Source organism: Beta vulgaris, chromosome 2 (assembly GCF_026745355.1).
Source record: "Beta vulgaris subsp. vulgaris cultivar EL10 chromosome 2, EL10.2, whole genome shotgun sequence".
Taxonomy (NCBI): domain Eukaryota; kingdom Viridiplantae; phylum Streptophyta; class Magnoliopsida; order Caryophyllales; family Amaranthaceae; genus Beta; species Beta vulgaris.
Genome location: NC_079203.1, coordinates 3,242,549 through 3,262,602, shown reverse-complemented (window position 1 = coordinate 3,262,602; position 20,054 = coordinate 3,242,549). Strand labels below are relative to the sequence as shown.

The following is a 20,054-nucleotide window of genomic DNA, read 5'->3' as shown; positions in this document are numbered from 1 at the left end:
TGATCAAGGTAATTATGTTGAATGTCATGCATGAACCTTTTACAAGATAACTCGTGGCTTTGGGATTAATTTCTGGAAATTAGTTGAGTATTATGCCTATTGTCCTCCTTTAAATATGTTAATTAGAGTGTTATTGATGCATGTCTTGGTGAAGCTTTGTGAGTAAAGGTCCACTTGATATAAAAGACTCGTAATGGTCTAATGATGTTGTCCTAATGTCATGATCCTAAGTTGCCGAACTAATAAGCTATATGATCCTAAGTTGCCGAATTTTTGAGCTATGAAATGCAAATTCTTTCTCCTATAGCAAGCTTGATTTTAGCCCAATATTCTGATTTTCTATTATGATTTGCATTTGTGCCTCATATTTTTTCTTTCATATATCCCACCTTATCTTCATTTCCCTATTATTATCCTTCTTTTCTTCACACATTCATCGTCCAAAGTTCAACAAGTAGTGCTTTTAATCTTGATTCATGGTATATGGAGCATAGACATATTAATAAGATAGTGAAAGGAGAAGACGCATGAGTTAAGGGGGAACATGAAAAGGTTGGAAGAAACACTAATGCTTGAAAGAATGAAAGTACTTTTTCATATTGTGTGGGGCACAGTGCCATGAGATGTATCTAGAAGAAAATGAGTTCGAATTAACTTATTTCACCTTTGATATCTTTGATCTGTAGATAATGTATATTTGTATGGTCTGACTCTCTTTAAAAAAAAAAAAAAAAAAGAGAGAGAGAAGAGAGAGAAGAAAGAAGAGTAAGACACTTGTGTTAGATAAATCTTAGAGTTCAATTCTAATGGAAAAAATATTATCAAAGGTTTGAAGATCATCATTTTGGATTCCAGTATATCCGAAGATTAGTTATATTTGAAAGGGAATAGATTGTTCAGTGGCACAGTGGCACGCACAGTGCCACAGTGAAAAAAGTCTTATAATGTTTATTTGCGAAGTTGAAAATATGAAAAAGGGTTTAAGCACTTGTTGAGCCAATTGCCATTTCAAATCTTTAAGCTTGCATTACCTATCTCCATCTTACATTCTTAGCTATTAACCATGATCCTTCATGATTATTTCTTGCTTCATAAATTCGGATTGTGAGTTGGATTATATTTTTGCTTAATGACTTCAGATTGTGGGTTGGATTATGACATAGCACCAGCATCCTTAGTATTTATTGCTTGAGCTACTTGAATTATTTACTGACTGTATCTCACTTGGACTCGCTAAACATGTTGATGCTCTCCTTTTTGATAATGTCAAAAGGGGGAAGATGGGTATATTACTTAGACTATTAAATGAAATTATCTTGGTTACCATGTTGTGAAAGTATGTGAATGATATTATGTTACTTTCCCTAATGTGATTAATGTGATGTTAATGAGGAATGCGTACTTTGAGGGGGGAAAAGTGATTATTTAATTATATTATATTTATGGGTTGTCATCATCAAAAAGGGAGAATTTGTTGCGCATATACATGTTATGTTTTGATGATGAAAATTAATATAATATGTTATAGTATGAAAGTTTGCAATAGATGATTGAGAAAGGAATAAACAGATGAAGACTTTGAAGAAATGAAGATTCAAAATTGAAGTCAAAGTTAATATTCCTAAGTATAGTTACTTTATGAAATGTAATGACTTGAACTAGGGATATGCTATGTGCTAAATATAGAAATATAAAATTAGTATAATTATTTTTTCTTAGAGTTAAGGAAATAAATAATTATTAATATTATATGTCTATATAAAAGGAAATTGATATTCGAAAAACAAGTTTGTTAAAAATAATAAAGTTTTGATAAAAATATTTTAAAAAAGAATATTTAAAGAAAACGTAATTTTATTGAAACGTGTAAAATATTTTTTAAGGAAAAAATGTGTTTTGATAAAACAGTTTTATAAAAGTTTTTTTGAAAAACGTGTTTTGTATTTTTAAGAAAACGTGTAAAATAGTTTTCTAAAAAAGATTTTGGAAATTACTTTTTGATAAAACAGAATTTGAGTTGAAAAGAAAATCTACTATGGAAAACTTATCTTCTTTTTGATAAAAACAGAATTTGAGTTGAAAAGAAAATCTACTATGGAAAACTTATCTTTTTGATTAAAGATAAAGATGAAAAAAAGATAAAGTTTGTTTTTCTAAAAAGAGAGTTTTATCCCTTAAATTAAGGACTAAAAGATAAAGATAATTTTGAAGGATGGTCGTACAAACCATGTCCTATAAAAGGGTTTTATAATTCACTTTTAGATTGAACGTTTTCAGAGAGAAAAACCGGAAATATTAAGAGCTGAAAACAATTTCCTAAGGCACAGAGCATAGCACTGTTCGAGTCAGTTTAAGTAACTATTCAACGATTGTAATTGTCCTCGAAATTGCTTGACTAAGAAGCACACAATTGATGATCGTTTTCTTTCTGGTAATTTCACCATTATAGAGAGTGTCAACACTTAGAGTTAAGTGTTGGGGGTCACTACTAGAGTTAGTAGTGAGGGAAATCTAATTGTATCAAGACGTTGATATATTAGGATTTAAAGAAATAAAAGAGTTTTTGTTTCTTGTGGACGTAGATCTCAGAGGTGAGATTGAACCACGTTATATCTTGAGTTTGAGTATTGATTTAATATATTTTTAGTTTTAATTTTCACAAAAACTCAAAACAGAAATTTACGAGCGTTTCGCATAGTGTCTAGCACTGTGCAATAACAGAGATTTTGCGAAAATCGATCAGATTTCGTCACTCAATTCAACCCCCCTATTGAGTGTTACCTTGTGTTACAGCACTATAGATGAGAAAGAGGGAAAACACGACAACCAAGGAAGGAGGACGCCAGCACGACAGCAGCGGCGGTGGTCGTCGACTGGGCGGCGGCGACAGTGGCGAGTCGTGGGAGAGAGAGAAAAATTCGGGTGAGGGGGAACCCGTGAGAGAGAGAGAGGGGAGAGAAAGGGAGAGTGAGAAAATAAAATTAGGCTTTGTGTTATTTTGTGTGGGGATTTATGGGCTCTCATGGAATTTATATAGGCTTGCAAAACTAATCCTTGTGGGTTTAGGAAAGTGTGTTTGGACTTTTCAAATTTGATTGATTGGGTGATTGAGTTGATTTGAGCTTCTCTAACCCATCTTTAAAATCTTTTAAACTACAACTCAAAATAACTAAATCATTAAATAACTTTCAGAGTATGACCAAATAAAATATTTGATTATTTAAAAATATTAAATGATCCTTTGACTGTAAAAATAGTTAGCACTTTAGGAAATTAATTATTTAAATACTAAAACATATATAAATATATTTATAAAATTCATAAAATTGTGAGGGATTACATGCAGGCTGGGCTTGCAATTGTGATATATGTGGGTTAGCAATGGGGAAGGCTCATCAGATGTGAGAAAATGATAATCAGTAGGGGAATATTTTTGTGGTGGTCATGAAAGGGTATGTGTTTTCATCAAACGTAACATGACGAGACAAGATGATTTTGTCAACAGAGAGGTCAAGACACTTATACCCATGATGATTAGCAAGATAATCCAAGAAAACACATACTAGTCGGAAAAAACGGAAGGGCCGCGGTTAAAACATATATAATCAGATGGTTCTATTTTTCAATCTTTCTAACTTGCTCCTATGGAACCAAGATCGAAAAGATTGAAAAAAATTAGTCATTCACAACCACTGATGAAGGATTCCTCGAAGAAAAAAAATATATCGATAAATTCCGATTCTTTCTTTTTCTATTGATTCTTTTCCGATCGAGATGTATGGATCCATGAACCTAGGTGTCTATTAATGGATTATAAACTTTTTATAATTTATATATTTCAATATTAGTTTTTATCATGAAAATTATATAAATGCCATGATATTTGATATGAGAATATTAGTGCTTATACCTAGCTTCAATGACCTTCCCAAATAATAAATCATTTGGATCTATCAAATTATCTGGGCCCACAACTAATTTAATTTTATAAATCCTAATATATCTCTATTATATAAGTGAAGGGGGAGGTTTGGTGTCCTCCAAGTAAATGATTATAATACCCTTACTTTTTTAATTACATCAATTTTGTTTAATCTTTTAAAACAATAATGGGTAATCAATCAATCAAAATATTTGTCATTTTAAACAAATAAAATTAAAATAACTTAAAAATTTAAGTTAAAAAAAAGGAAAGACTAAAAAAGTTTTAAAAACAATAAAAAAAGATAACAAATTATCAACATCTTCCATCAAAATGATCATTATCAAAATAAAAAAAAATCAGCAATATACTTCCATAACATTATAGTCGTGTACAGAAATGATCATTTTAATGGGTTTATATAATTTCAATTTGTATAAGTCAATTACATAGAGGATAATAAGATCAGATCAAGACAACATACTACATTTGATGATTTAGCTATACTATCAATGGTAGACGATAAATAAGTGTTAGAATTGAAAATTGTTTACAACTAAAAAGAAAAGCAATAAAATATGAAGGTAATCTTTGCAATTATGGAGAACATAAATTTAATCATATTTGGAAATTAAAAAATCCAAAAAATAGAAAAGAAAGATTTTTTTTATTTGATTTCCACAGGTAAATAAAGATAAAGATATTTGTAATCATGAACTAATTTGCTAATCAAATTAGATAAACTTGACAAAAGAGGTGATTATGTAATATTCTTATGAACATTTTTTAGCACTATATTGAAAATATTAATTAGAAGTGCATGATTTCTTTAATTACGTTGCACTGGTTCCGTTCCATTCAACTTATCTTGCTTATTTGATCAACTGATTTGAACTTATTTTTGCTGAAAATAATTTTTAATAAGTTGAATCAACCAAAGCCTTTATTGAAAAAAAAATATGAACTTAAATTACTATAATGAGTTGTCGCTGCATGTAAAACTAGCAACTCGACATCACAAAATATCAGAATGAAGAAATTGTCATTGCACACCTCACATGCTTAAAAAGCTAGTATAGGTAGGTTGAATGAGATCTAGCTACAACATAGTGGACATATTAAAACTGAGACTAAGATCAAGTCTTTGTCAATAATATAAACAAGCTATCTTTAGATAGACTTGTGGATTTGAGATTTGACATTAAAATGAAGTGATCCGCGATTTAAGATGAAAGCTAAGCAACTACTGATGTTATTTTGTCAAAAAACAAAGACTTCAATTTTTTTACTGTACTAGCTCGACTCTTTATAAAATAATTATATTAATTATATATAATATCACAAAAAGCTTTTTAATTTTTTAATTTATGTCCATTTTCAAGAATAAAAGATAAATGAAAATAGTGAACAACTATACTAAAAATGAATGTAAAGTTAATTTTCACAATATTTAAAAAATTACTCGTCTTTGGTCTAGGATGATGCTTTAATTAATTTAGTACGACAAACAGATGGGCTGTTTGTGGTTAGCTTTTGTTACAAGTATAAGTCATAGTTTGGTAGTTGGATGATGATTACAAAGTAAGAAGTTAAAGAGTTCCAACCTCTATTTTTCTTCTTTTATGATTAACAAAAGAATAAGGAGCTAGGGTTGCGAAACATGGCAGATTACAGTTCTTGTCCCATATGTTTTAATAATATATATTGATTGTGATTATAACTAGTCGATAAACCAAGAAAAATGAGTATCATTTACATAATTTACTAATAATGTGGTAGGCATCCAGAGACCAAACTAATCACATTATCTAGACTCATAAAATAATTAGAATGTTTATACAATACCCTTCTAATCAACTTAAATGAAATAGGCCTAAGATAGGTTCTAAAAAGAACATGAATCAGTAATTTGAAGCCTCATGTAACAAATTCATGAGTGGATATCATCTACCTTAGTTGGTAAATTAAAGTCTTGTGTGGGTGGTATTTTAGACTTGAGATCGAATCTCGTCTACATTACTTCGCTTAGTCGCTCATTTACACCAAAAAAATATTTACAACAAATTCATGATATTCCAACATTTTTTTTTTTGTATCTATGAATTAGAGATGTCCTATTAGTAGCTTTTCCTTCAAAGTCAATTGTCTTAGTGTCTAAAACGAGATTATAAATATTTTTACGTTTTAGTGAATACTCCTACTTTCTAGTTTGTAATAACCATCTGTGTCTTCTCATCGATCCAAGTCTGCGTAATTCCTGGTACGTTTGCTTTTCTTCCTCTATGACTCTTATCATATGTTATAGTTTGTCATGACTTTTTATGCTATTGTATGTTTTTTTGCCTATCTATAAGCTCTAAAATTCCCATCTTCAACCTCTAACATTCCCATCAATCGACACAAATAATCTTGCAGTCAAAGATCTCGGCTAGGTAGTCTCAATAATTTTACATTTTCTTTGACAGGCTCAATAATTTACTTCAATAGGATATCTTCGCCAAAACTTTTTCGTATTTATAACATATGTATCGGCTAGATATATAGTCTCGATAAGACGGTCTCTACCAAAACATTTTCGTATTTGGTAGTTGTTAGACACCCTCTTTCCACCCTTGTGACAAAGATTTGATTCTTGCCGTTTACAATTTGAGATTCTATTATTTCCTTCCCCGTTTCCTCTAGGTAGTGTATCTGTTAATCTGTTATCATCATTCATCAACACCTGGCCTGATACCAAGCCACACCATAATTCCCCTCCAAACAATTTTTCTGAAATTACATCTGAAGAATAGATTATGACAAGAATCAGTACTCCAAGTACATATTAGGCATTGAACATTACTACAAACACCTACCATAGCCAATCTTTCCATCACTTTACAGATATATATTCGTCCATCCCCAACTAGTAGAACTTGGAGTAGTGTATGTACTCCCACCGATTCATGTCCCTAATGTAGACACTATGCACCCACTTGATCCACAATAGCAAATGACTGTCAATCATATGTTTAGCTTTCATCATCGTGTTTTATTAAAATTTTTGATTGTATTTGCTATATTAAACAAAAAATTGGGTACAATTTAAGCTACATATGCTTTTTAACTAGAATTCTACAAGTGTATCAAATTGACTTATCGTTATTTATTTGTTGTTGAAAGGTTTTTGTTTGGCTTCAACTTGGTGATTGTCCCGTAAATTAGGATCCGAATTTTCTTAGTAATGAAAGATGGCTAATTGGTTCAAGTTAATCTATACACTATTGTGACTATCACAAAATGTGATGTTTCACGATTATTTTATTATGGTATAAAATCTAATCTCACAGTTTAGTAAATAAAATGATTCAAGGCATTTTCCGGACCAACAACTAGTATATATCTAAAAAAGCAAAGCAAAGAATGGTCATGCTGCCACATGTACTCTCCTCCCCCCCCCCCAAAAAAAAAAACAAATGACAAAATGTAAACAATAAAATATGTGTGAAAAGACTCGAATCCATAATATCTCATTTGAAGTATAAAAGGATACTAACTAAGTCATCTATAATCTCATATTGGTCTTTATGGAAAAGAATATATTTAAAGACAATATAACATATAAACCACAATTATTGAATTCATAACTCTGGTAATTAAACAAATTAAAAACTCAGAATTACTACATCCCATTACCCAAAAATAACAATCTCTTATCTTAAAACACAAAACTGAATAGTTTCAATAAAATAAATTTATGATGATTTTTTTTTTTGAAAGTAGGATGACTCCTTTAATCTATTGCATGAGTACCCGTTCTTTTCAAAAGATGACTATGAATCTTATGTTTAGCTTTCATCATCATGCTCAATTAAAATTTTGACCGTATTTGACCATATTGGCTAAATCAGTAACAAAGTCTTGAGTATAGGTGCCTTTTTACTACAATTCTACAAGTGTGTATCAAAGAGTACTTATTATCATATCTTTGTTGAAAGGTTTTAGTTTGGTGATTGTCCTATAAAATTAGGATCCGATTTTTCTTAGTAATAGAAGATGGTTAATTATTGGTTCAAGTTAATCTATTATACTACTGCAACTGTCACAAAATATGATGTTTCATAATTATTTTTATAATGGTATAAAATTTAATTAATCTCACACATTAGTAAATAAAATGATCCAAAATATTGCCCGAGCCAACAACTAGTTTTATCTCTATTTCATTTATGTCTCACGAACATTGCCCACTTTAACTCTTTAAGGATGGACTAAGCATTTTCTTTTTGTTATTTTCATATGGATGAAGCAATGAAATAAAAATTAAGCATAAAATAAATGTTGTTTAACAATAATATTTCAACCATTAATGAGTTCAATATACAGATATGGGAGATCATATCGTGGATGTGGAAACTTCAATACAACTCGAGCTTGACTCTTTGGTTCAATATTCCTCTAAACATTGGATTCAAAAGGTTCCTGAATACATCTCCAAGGTAAAGAAACAATGTTATGAGCCTTCAATTGTTTCCATTGGTCCTTTGCATTATAACAATCCAACTCTTAAACCTTTTGATGAAACCAAATTGAGGAGCCTCCAATACTTCCTAGAAAATGCAAATTCCGATCATAGCTTAGCCCAATATATAGACATAATTCGAGGATCGGAAGAAAAAATTCGCTCCTACTATACAGATAAAATAACTCTCGAGAGTGATGAGTTTATCAAGATGGTAATGGTTGATTCCACATTCATCATCGTCTTTTTTATGCATTGTTCTCATCAATTCTCGCTCAAACCGATACATCCTATGGAAAACAAGTTAGGAGTGGTTAATCAAGTGAAGAAAGATTTATTGCTTGGAGAAAATCAGTTACCATATTTCATTCTCCAAGATTTATATGACAAAGCATTTGGAGAAACTTGTCCCAAGATTACCTTCAAAAATCTCACTTGTGATTTCTTAAGTTTTATTTACCTTCCAGCAAGTGAAGTTGTGGGTAAGATAGGTAGGGAGAAGATAAAGAATGCATCAAACATCAAGCATCTTGTTGATTTCTATAGGATATGTTGCTTACCTACAAAACATCGAGACCAACTCCCCGAAAACTATAGAAATTCTGACAAATTTCCTCCAACCGCGAAAGAACTAAAGGCAGCTGGAGTAAAATTTACCGCAAGTGACGGTAAGAATTTGCTAGATATCGTATTTTCAGATGGTGTGTTACATATTCCATCAGTGAAAATTCAAAACAGTACTGAAGCAATTGTTCGGAACATCATGTTTTTCGAACAGTGCTTCCATTCGATGGATTCTTACTTCGTCGATTATGTGCTGTTCCTCGATACACTGATCGACACTCCAGAAGACGTACACATTCTAATCGAAGCCAAAATAATCAAGAATTGTCTTGGGAGTATTGATGATATGGCCGCAACTTTCTTTAACCAAGCCACCAAGCATGTAGCACTGACTTCGCGATTCTATTATGCCAATGTTGGTAATGATTTGAATGCACATGTTTCCAAAAGGTGGAATAGATATAAGGCTGCATTGAGGAGGGACTACTTTAATCATCCATGGTCTATTATGTCTTTGATCTACTTAATGATGCTTCTTATTCTCACAGTCTTACAAGTTTATACCGGCTTTGTGCATTAGTTGGGAAGGAATTAAGACTGTTATTAAGACTATTAACCTTCTTAAAAGGTAGGGTTGTAAAAAAACCGAAGTATTGTTGGCTAATGAATCCTAGCCAGATCGGTAGCTACTTGTTGATTAGGAATTTGTCCTACATCAGTTATACCATATATAATTGCAAACCTCTCAATTCTTATTGTAAGATCCCGACAAGTCTCTATTTTTTAGAATACCTTTTAATACAAAAACTAGAGAAATTATCAAAGCATAATCGCCTGTGTAATAACGTATCAGCTTATTCAGAATTTTGCAGCGAAAATAATAAATATTTTGAAAACTTAATAACTTAGTCAACCATAAAGTCAACTCCAACCCAAACCAAAAGTCAAACCAATTTAAAATTCAAATACTCAAACCATAAATAAAAGTCAACTATAAAAGTATAAAACTAAACACAAGCTCTCCACGAATCTCAAACCCATGATGCATCATCTTCAAACCTGGAACGGTAGATGCTCTATTGATCCTGAGAGACTGCTCACTAATGGGTCATCACATGATCAATAAGACACAAATATGATCGACATACACAAAAAATGTGTAATCAGCAAAGCTGAGTACTATGTAATACATAATATAAAACCTAACATGATACTAGAAAGCATTAAGCAGAGATAAATAATAATATAATAGCATGACAGAATGATTATACTGAATTTGACTTCACAACTAATAAGTTAATTATAAATTAGATTGAATAAACAATGGAAAGATTTGTCCAAATCAAACAAATCTTCAATTTAGAAGACAAAGTACGGGCGCGACTCTATACTCCCTTGACCAACGATATTGAGGTACTAATTAAATTAATTAGGACATCATGATCAATCCCGTCCCAAGAAAAGCCATGGGCTACTACCATTACTCCAACTCATACTAGTCCAACACTTCAGACGTGCACAAGTTTAAAGCTTTTTGCTATTGACTTTAAGTGATTAATAAATTATTTACTTGTTATGACTCACAAAGTAAGACAAATAATATAATAATCAATGATACAAGAAACTTCCATTTTTATCTTAGTATTAGATGATAAGGTGATCAACAACTCAACAATCTAAGGATAAATCAATTATTAGTCTCATAACCATCATTTATTTGTTGATTTAAGTCAACAATCAACTAACCTTTCATAGGTGAATAACCAACTTACCAAATAAGACTCACAGTCCGCACAAAGTAAATAAAATAATCCAAAGGGAACAATATGATCCACTTCATGATCCAATAATAATATTATTATTAATCCTCATGTAAATTAATAAAATAAAGTTCTCAATTCCATATACTTGCATTAATCATCCATACAAACATAATACAACCAACATAGGCAACATATTTCACACAACGACATAAAACATGTAATTATACTTGAATATAAATCACATATGAACTATAAATAATTTCCTATACATGATACTACATCAATCCTAATCTTAGGACATGATACTAGTCTACCAACACATAGGTATGTACGTACCTTGTGTAGACAATACGAGAGGTCACTTTACTAACCTTAGAAATCGCCTAACGAGAATTCGCTGTCTACCAAATATCAATACAACCACTAATCAATACTCAAATGAAATTCCAGCAACTTTCAAAGTGTTTAAAATCCTTTTTAATCATTAAAACTTCAACAATTAATGTCTCCTAGTATAGTATGTACTACCATACTAGTCATTAAAAACCTTCAAAAATCCATACTTTGACAATCAAAACTCAATCATAAGCATACTAATAAAAATTTCAGCAACTTATAATATGTTAAAAATTCTTTAAAACATACTTAAACATAATCATAATCGTAAGAGTACTCAATTTTCATAAACTATAATATAGTACTACAATTTCCAACTCATAAAACCCTAGAAATTCATGCTTTGATGCTTAAAACCCTTACTTAAACAAAATTAATAAATCTGAAATTTAATTATTTTACTACCCAAATAATATAATCTAAAATTTATATTTAAATCATCAAAACTATAAACTTTAATCATGAAAATTTAATCAATCCTTAAAACATAAACGAACTTAACATTAAATAAAATTGAGGAGGAAGAAAATAAACAAAAGAGAGAGGGAGGAAGAACACGACTGCCGAGGAAGAGAGGGGGCATCGGCGGCAGGTGCATCGGCAGCGGTTGGGCCGAGAGAGAAAGAAGATCGAAGGGGAGGGGGAAGTTGTGGGAGAAGAGATAGAAAAGAGGAGATAAGAGAAATTTTAGGTGAGTGATTATTATTGTGTGGGAATTTTGGGTTTTGTTGAGTTTATATAGGCAATCCCTTGTTAGCTTAGAAAAATATGTATGGACTATTTTAAAATAATTGATTGGATGCTTAAGTTGAGTTGGGCTCCTCTAACCTATTTTAAAATTCTTTATACTACAACTCAAAGATGTTATTTAAACTATTAAATAATTTTCAAAGTATGACTAAATGAAATATTTGATTATTCAAAATCATTAAATAATCCCTTCGACTTTAAAATAGTCAACACTCTAAGAAATTAATTTTTTAAATACTAAAATATATATAAATATGCATTAAAATGTATTTATAAAATTCATATAATTATGGAGAATTACACTTATAAATTAGCTATTGGGTTGTTACAACTTTCATTTCGAAAACATAGATTAAACATCACATTTTCTGAAATATATAGTAATCAATTACTCGCATGAAAACTATCTCAAATCTCAATAGACTTTGGCTCTGTTTGACAACACATTTAAGTCACCTTTTCTAATTTTTTTGGCAAATGAAACCTCAGACTTATTTTTCGCGTTGACCTTCACTTTCTTGTGTTGATCCACCTTTTCTTCTTTTTCTCCCCTATTTGCACTTGTATTTCCTTCTAGGTTCATTAATCCAACAAATCCCTCAATTTTATATAAAAAAAATCCAAGTTCATAAAATTCTTGATCTAAAACTTATAATTTATTTCTAGTCTTCAAATTGCTAAATGATGTTCTACATGTGGGTCAATGCCAGAAAGCGGCAGTCAACGTCGAAAAAGAGGTCGGAGGTTCCATCTCGCAAAGAAGCTGAAGTTAAAGGTTGTAAGTAACAAAAAAAAAATTTATAAGGTTGTGTTTCTAAAAATGGACATTCTAAAAGGTTTTTTTTTTGACAAATTTTCCTTATTTATATTACTATCAGTTAATTTTGTTATTATTAATTAGTAAAAATATTATAATCGTGGTCAAATAAGGTTAACAATAATAATCATCATAATTATAATGTTTTGCAATTCTTCTTTAGATTCCTATAATTAACATGTTTTTGTAACTAATAACAACGAAATATATTAATTTTATCAATTGATTCATTATCATCACTCAAGTATCTTTTTCGTCAAAGTACCTTTCTTCATCTTCCGTATCCTCCTCTTCAATTAATACGTTTCCTTCACCAACATCCAATCATATTTCATCTGCAGTTTTTGCCCGTATAATCTCCATATTATTTGTTCTTGCATTATTAAATTAAAATCAGCTCTTGATTCTATGTCTTCAACAACTTAAGAAATTAGAATCCCATAAACATACAAGCAAAATGAATAAAATTATGTAGTGGGAAAGTTGCCACGATGATAGCCAACTAATAAGTGTCATCCATCTTTGCCATCATTCTTTGGTTCCTACTAGTGTTATATGAAATAATCCAGCAAGTCTTTAGATATATTAGTAATTAAAGTTGTGTATAGACAAGTGTGTAAATAGTATTTTTATCTCATATAATCCTGACATATAGTCGTTGTCCAAAATAACCTTCACATTGTCACGCTATCGCACATAACCCTAATTTCTGTAATTTGTCATTAAACATGGTTTGACTTTGGATGGGTTTGGCGCCATCTTAGGTGGTTTATGTCATTAAATGTGAAGAAAGTGATTTGACGCCCTATTAGTGATCTGCTATCAACAATAAAACCCTTGGATTATGCATCAAAACTAATGAACATCCTTTTAGATTACTCTAAACTAGAGGTGATCATAGGCCGGGCCGCGGCCAAAAACATTCGCCCATTGGTCGGGCCGAGCCCAAAATTCGGGCCGAATTTTTGTGTCCGAAACCCGCTATTTCGGGCCTAAATTAGCGGGCTTTTGCGGGCCAAAAAAAGACTAAAAAGCCGTTTTTGGCTTGCCCAAAACCCGCCAGAAGCCAAAAAAATACGAGCGGGCCGGAAAAATTCTACCCAAAACTCGGCCCAAAAACGGGCCGGGGCCGCGGGCCGGGCCAAAATGATCACCTCTACTCTAAACCACCTTCTAAACTGACGTAATAAAACCCGTCCAAAGTCAAACCACGTTAACACCGTTTGTAATTCCGTCATGTTTAATGACAAATTATAAATTTAGGGTTATCCTCGATAGGGGTGACAAAGTGGGGGTTATTTGGAAAAAGGACTATATGTCAAGGTTATCTGAAATCATATTCCTATTTTTTTGGTAACTTTTATTGGAAAATGTTATTCATTAGAGATTAATAATTATTATTTTTTTGAAGGTTAGAGTTTAATAATTATTATATCATAACTAATTTTGAGGGTAGTTTTTATGTTTTTTTTTTTGTTAAAGAGTATTTATGTTATTACGCATCAATTTTTGTCAAATAAGTTTGAATTAGGTCCAATAAGGTCTAAAATCAGGGCTAATAAGTTTCAATCAGGTCGACAAATTCCAATCAGGTCTAATAAATTATAATTAATCAGGTTCAATCATGTCCAATAAATTGAATCAGGTCTAATAAATTCATATAAGTTCAAGATTTTTAAGGTTAAAAGAACACACCATGAATAAAAGTATGATATTATATAGACAATATAGGGGCGACAATTATTAAGTACGGTGGTACATAAGCCCACACTAGTTTTATAAGTTTATGAGAGCAAAGTAGAACATGGAAGTCAAGCGATTTAGAGAATTTGGTGGTTCCATGCACAAGTTACAGTTTACAAACGACACTAGGGTTAAGTATATATTTATTGTTTTGTGATCAGTAGTATAAACAAGTGTGATCTTAAGAATAGACTTGCGGATCCGAGATCTCAAATTAAAATGCGGGAGTGACGATCCACGGTTTAAGGTGAAACGCAACTACTAGTGTTATTTTATGATTGAATAAAGACTTCAAATTTTTTACTCTTCATAAAATAATACTAGCTAGTTCTAGATTATACTAATACTTGATCCAGTAACGTGGATTATTCAATCTCGTTATTCTGCACTAATATAGCAATTTGCACTTTGCAGTACATAATACATCATAAATTATAAATTTTCCTATTATACTAATTATAATATCACAAAAGCTTTTACACATTTTCTGTCCACTTCACTTCCACAAATTATAAATGAAGGTTGGAGACAACTGTACAAAAAAAGAATGTAAAACTGATATGCACCCTCTTTGATATGTAAATATGTAATTTCTTTTTATAATCATGCATTAGAGATGTATAAGCATTAATTTCTTAAAAGTCAACTGTCTTAGTGGCCTAAGACGAGATTATAAAAGATTTACGTTCAGTGAATCCTACTTTCTACCCCTCTAATTTGGTTTCTCAACGATCCAACTCTCTACACATTCCTGGTAAGTTGCTTCTCCTTCTCTATGATATAATATGTTATAGTTTGTAATGAATTGTATTTGCTATACGAATTTTATAGATGTATTCTCGCCTTGCAGATGCAATTAGTTTAGTTGATTAAAGGTTTAGAGATGGTATCCACTATTTGAGAGTAAATTCCGTGTACATCATGTCTTTTTTGGCTTTTTATATGCTAGAGAATAATAAGAAAACTTGTAAATTTGCCTCTAGCTGCTTTTTTTTACTTACAATATTTTATTTTGCATAGTTTCAGAATACATGTATGTATGTAACATAACATAATATGTAACTCTTCATTCTCTCTTTCACTCTCATGGCTTACCTAGCTATATCATCTCTATCTTTCTTTCTTATTACATGACTTTCTTAAAACCTTGTATATGATTCCGCCCCTCACGGAAAGTATAATGTTTTCTAAATACTCCGCCCGTCACCTCAACTATTGTGGTCATATGAGACCAGCATGATTCCCAAACACATTGTAGTTTCAAGTTTCAAGAATAACAATCTTAGAAATTCTTCCCCCTACGCTTCTTTTTTTCTCTATCTGGCTAATTTCTATTTTCATTTGTTCTTATATGTTATAGTTATATATATATATATATATATATATATATATATATATATATATATATATAAGTGAATTCATATGAGAAAGCATACTTATATGAGAAATGAGAATGAATTTTACACGCTATAACTCTTATGAATAAGTGATGTAACTCTAATAATATACATATACTACTATATAACTCCGTTGATCTCGTTTAGCCCACTACATGAGATTGAATTAGTATTATAAAGTAAGTAGAAATTTGCTATTCATGGAAAATCTAGATTTATATCTTTTGGATTCTGTGAATTTAGGTCGGGTATGAATTTATGTCGACAAAATTGAATATAAATTTGGATCTAGCTAGACAAAATAATATAGCTGGACCTAGTCAATACTAGCTAAATTTAGTGTGGACATAGAGCTACCATGTGTAATTACAAGTGAGAAATTGTGACTACATATACGGAGAAAAGAGTCACTATGATATATATTATATATAAAACAATAAATATAAAAGAAGAGTAATTATAAGTTAAAAAAAGTGATAATCTGGAAAAAAGGGTCACTAAGTTAGAAAATAATATACATAGAAATGGACTATAATTAATAGGCTGCATAATAAAGTGATTATATGAGAAAAATATTACTTTGTTAGAAATGATAAATTTTAAATAGTAATTAATGTAAGAGAGGATGACTATTTTTAAAAAAGATCACTATGTTATTTAGAATATAACATGTATAACAGGTGAAAAATAACTACTATAGGTTGAAAATAAGGGTCAACTCAACCAAACGCTTAAGCTGATAGTTGGAGTCCCAAACCTAGTTTTATATTTTATCAAGTCCCCTCACACGAGTGCTCATTGGGCTAGAAGTGTAGATGCAGCACATGCCTACTTCATACCTGACGCTAAATATTCCACGTCGAAAGGAGGGGTGGATGAAATTTGAACCTGTGACTTTTCTATCACGCCGACTCTAATATCATGTCAAAAGATCAACTCAACCAAATGTTTAAGTTGATAGTTGAAGTCCTAAAAATAGTTTTATACTCTATCAAGAATGCATGGTCAAGTGAATGGAGAGAAAGGGGTCAACATTATACTTAGAGGGTTAAACAAGGCTTTTGGCATAATGGGAACTTTGAATCATTTGTTAATCAGGACGTGGTACTAGCTAGTAAAGTTTTTCACCTTTCCATGTTTGACTATGGAAAGATAAATCAAATTTTGAGTACAAAGTAGATTTCAAGTTCCTGAGGACAACCTCTGCTGCATCCACACTTCAAGCACAATGGGCTCTTGCGTGAGAGGGCGTGATAGAGTATAAAACTATTCCTGGGACTCCAACCATCAGCTTAAGCTTTTGGTTGAGTTGGTCCTTTGACAGGATACCAGAGCCAACGTGACATAAAGGTCACAGGTTCAAATCTCATCCACCCCTCCTTTCTAAGTGAAGTATTTAGCGCCGGGTATAACCTGTGTTGCATCCACACTTCAAGCCCAATGGGCTCTTGCGTGAGAGGGCGTGATAGAGTATAAAACTATTCTTGGGACTCCAACCATCATATTAAGCTTTTAATTGAGTTGGTCCTTTGACATGGTACCAGAGCAAATGTGACATAAAGGTCACGGGTTCAAATCTCATCCACCCCTCCTTTCTAAGTGAAGTATTTAGCGCCGGGTATAACCTGTGCTGCATCCACACTTCAAACCCAATGGGCTCTTGCGTGAGAGGGCGTGATAGAGTATAAAACTATTCCTGAGACTCCAACCATCAGCTTAAACTTTTGGTTGAATTGATCCTTTCACAATTATTCCATCCACCGCATTATGGTGTATACTATGCTTTCTTCAACATGATTAATTTGGCATTTCCTATAGATATTGAAATTGATGATATTGTGCCACTACTAACTGTATAATATATGATAAGTTGAATTGATGATATTGTGTCACTAATATATGATTTGGAAAACAGAATGGCAGCTGAAACCAAGATTGTGGAAACTTCAATACAACAGAAGCTTAGTTGGTTGCCTAAATCTAAAAGCAAAGATTACCGTGTTTTTAAGGTACCTGAACACCTTCGCAAGGTAAATAGAGAATGTTATGAGCCTTCAGTTGTTTCAATTGGTCCGATTTACTACAAAAAGAAGTCCTTAAAATGTTCACAAGAGTTAAAACTGAGGCATCTCGAAAGCTTTCTTGAACTTGGAGATCGGATACATGGAGACGGAGCTTATAGCTTAGGCGATTTCATTGATTTTCTGAAGAGGTTGGAGGGCGATGCTCGTTCGTTCTATGAAGATAATATAAGTCTTTCGAGCAACGAATTCGTCGAGATGTTGATGGTCGATGTTGCATTCATCATCTACCATATTATGTTGCGTAGTCCTCGTTTTCCACCTAGAGAAGATCCTATGGAAAAAATGATGGCATGGGCAGGGAAGGTGGAACAAGATTTGTTTCTTGCAGACAACCAACTCCCTTTTTTTCTTCTCAATGACTTATACCTCATGGCATTTGGTAATGTTCGCACTCGTATTTCCTTTAGAAAGCTTACTTGTAATTTCATAGGTGGAACTTATATTCCTGGATGTGCGGCTGCATGTACAGTAGGTAGAGATAAAGTAAAGGATGCATTAGATATTAAGGATCTCGTCGATTTATTAAGAATTTGTTGCTTACCTTCCGAGCTTCGACACAATCAAACCGAAGAAAGCAATGAGAACATGCTATGTTACTCATCAATCAAACGTAGTAGTCATGACCAAAACCAAGCAAACAAAGCAGACCAATTCTGTTGCTTACCTTTCAAACATTGTCATGACAAAACCTCGAAAAACAATGAACCGAGACTTTGCTGCTTACCTCTTAAACATAGTCATGGCCATAGTCCAGCAAACAATAAAGAGAGACAGTGTTGGTGCTTACATCTCAAATGTAGTCATATCAAAATCCGGAAAAAATTGAATTAAGGATATGTTGCTTACCTCTTAAAAGCCAAGGCCGAAACCTTAAAGATGACGAAGAGTCTCAATTTCCTCCAACCGCGAAAGTGCTCAAGGCCACTGGAGTAAAATTTCTCGCAACAGACAGTGAGAATTTACTAGAAATCAAATATACGAACAGAATATTACAGATTCCTACATTAATATTTCAAGACACCACGGAAGCTATTCTTCGCAGCCTCATATTTTCTGAACAATGTCACCATTATGAAGATTCATATTTTACTGATTATGTATTCTTCCTTGACGCATTAATCGATACTCCAGAAGATGTACATGTACTAGTTCAACATGGAATCATCAAGCATTGCCTTGGTAGTGATGACGAGGTGGCAACTATCATAAACAGAATCACTAGAAACATTATGTTAAACACTCCCAATTTCTACTATTCTCAAGTTAGTCGGGATTTGCATGCGCATGCTACCTCCAGGTTGAATAAATGGCGTGCCATATTGAAGAGAGAGTACTTCAATCATCCTTGGTCAACCCTTTATGTGGTCTATTTGGTGGTTCTTCTTGTTCTCACTGTGTTACAGGTTTATACTAGTTTTAAAGGATAACTGTTATTGTACTCCCTCCGTCCCAAAATATAGTTTCTATTTCCATTTTGGGTGTCCCAAAATATAGTTCCCATTTTCATATTTAGTTCCACATTTTTCCGTAATTTGTCTAGAAAAACCATGTCCCATCATTTATTTGCTTCTTGAATTTTGTTTTTTCCCTCTTTTATTCAACTAAAATGTTACAATTAATGTTCTTTCACCAATTATTCTCCATTATCTCTCCTAAAGTCATTTTTTCCATACAATATTTATTTAAATGAACAAAATTAATCTTTACTTGCATAAATTACAGTAAAAAGAGAAATAGGAATTATATTTTGGGACGGATGGAGTACTATTTTTGTAGATGGAAATGATTAATTGTTATTATACTTTATATTCTTACTCCCTCACAGCCATAAATTTATGTATAATTCTGAAAAGAAAGTCTCATTGAATATATATCAGTTACTGAAGAGCATCTTCATTATTTTTTGGTCATCATCAATAATATATACGGTGGATGAGATTCGCACCAGTGACCTTCTTATCACTCTGACTTTAATCCCATATCAGAGAACCAACTCAACCAAAAGATTAAACAGATGATTGGAGTCCAATATTGACTTTATATTCTATCACTAGGACTTATTATGGTGGAGTCTATTAAGAAAAAGGCAACATGCATGTTTTGTATCCCACATTATT

The 20,054-nt window shown here is 31.9% G+C and overlaps 2 protein-coding genes across 3 annotated transcripts in view; both read left to right on the top strand.

The window, feature by feature from the left end:
• The first annotated feature begins 5,649 nt into the window (after positions 1 to 5,649).
• On the top strand, positions 5,650 to 9,749 carry LOC104887814 (UPF0481 protein At3g47200-like). Its single transcript, XM_010672566.3, has 2 exons — positions 5,650 to 6,182; positions 8,288 to 9,749. Exon 2 carries the CDS (start codon positions 8,290 to 8,292, stop codon positions 9,565 to 9,567), a length of 1,278 nt encoding a protein of 425 aa, XP_010670868.2. The 5' UTR covers positions 5,650 to 6,182; positions 8,288 to 8,289; the 3' UTR covers positions 9,568 to 9,749.
• Positions 9,750 to 14,907: 5,158 nt separating this feature from the next.
• LOC104887669 (uncharacterized) overlaps positions 14,908 to 20,054 on the top strand; it is a 39,786-nt gene continuing 34,639 nt past the window's right edge. Inside the window, exons 1-2 of one of the 2 annotated variants that reach the window (XM_057392426.1) lie at positions 14,908 to 15,210; positions 17,769 to 19,340. In XM_057392426.1, coding sequence (XP_057248409.1) covers positions 17,770 to 18,768 — 999 coding nt within the window. In that variant the 5' untranslated portion in view covers positions 14,908 to 15,210; position 17,769 and the 3' untranslated portion in view covers positions 18,769 to 19,340. Of the gene's footprint in view, positions 15,211 to 17,729; positions 19,341 to 20,054 lie in introns of those variants that run through there. The other variant, XM_057392427.1, reaches the window with a different exon arrangement.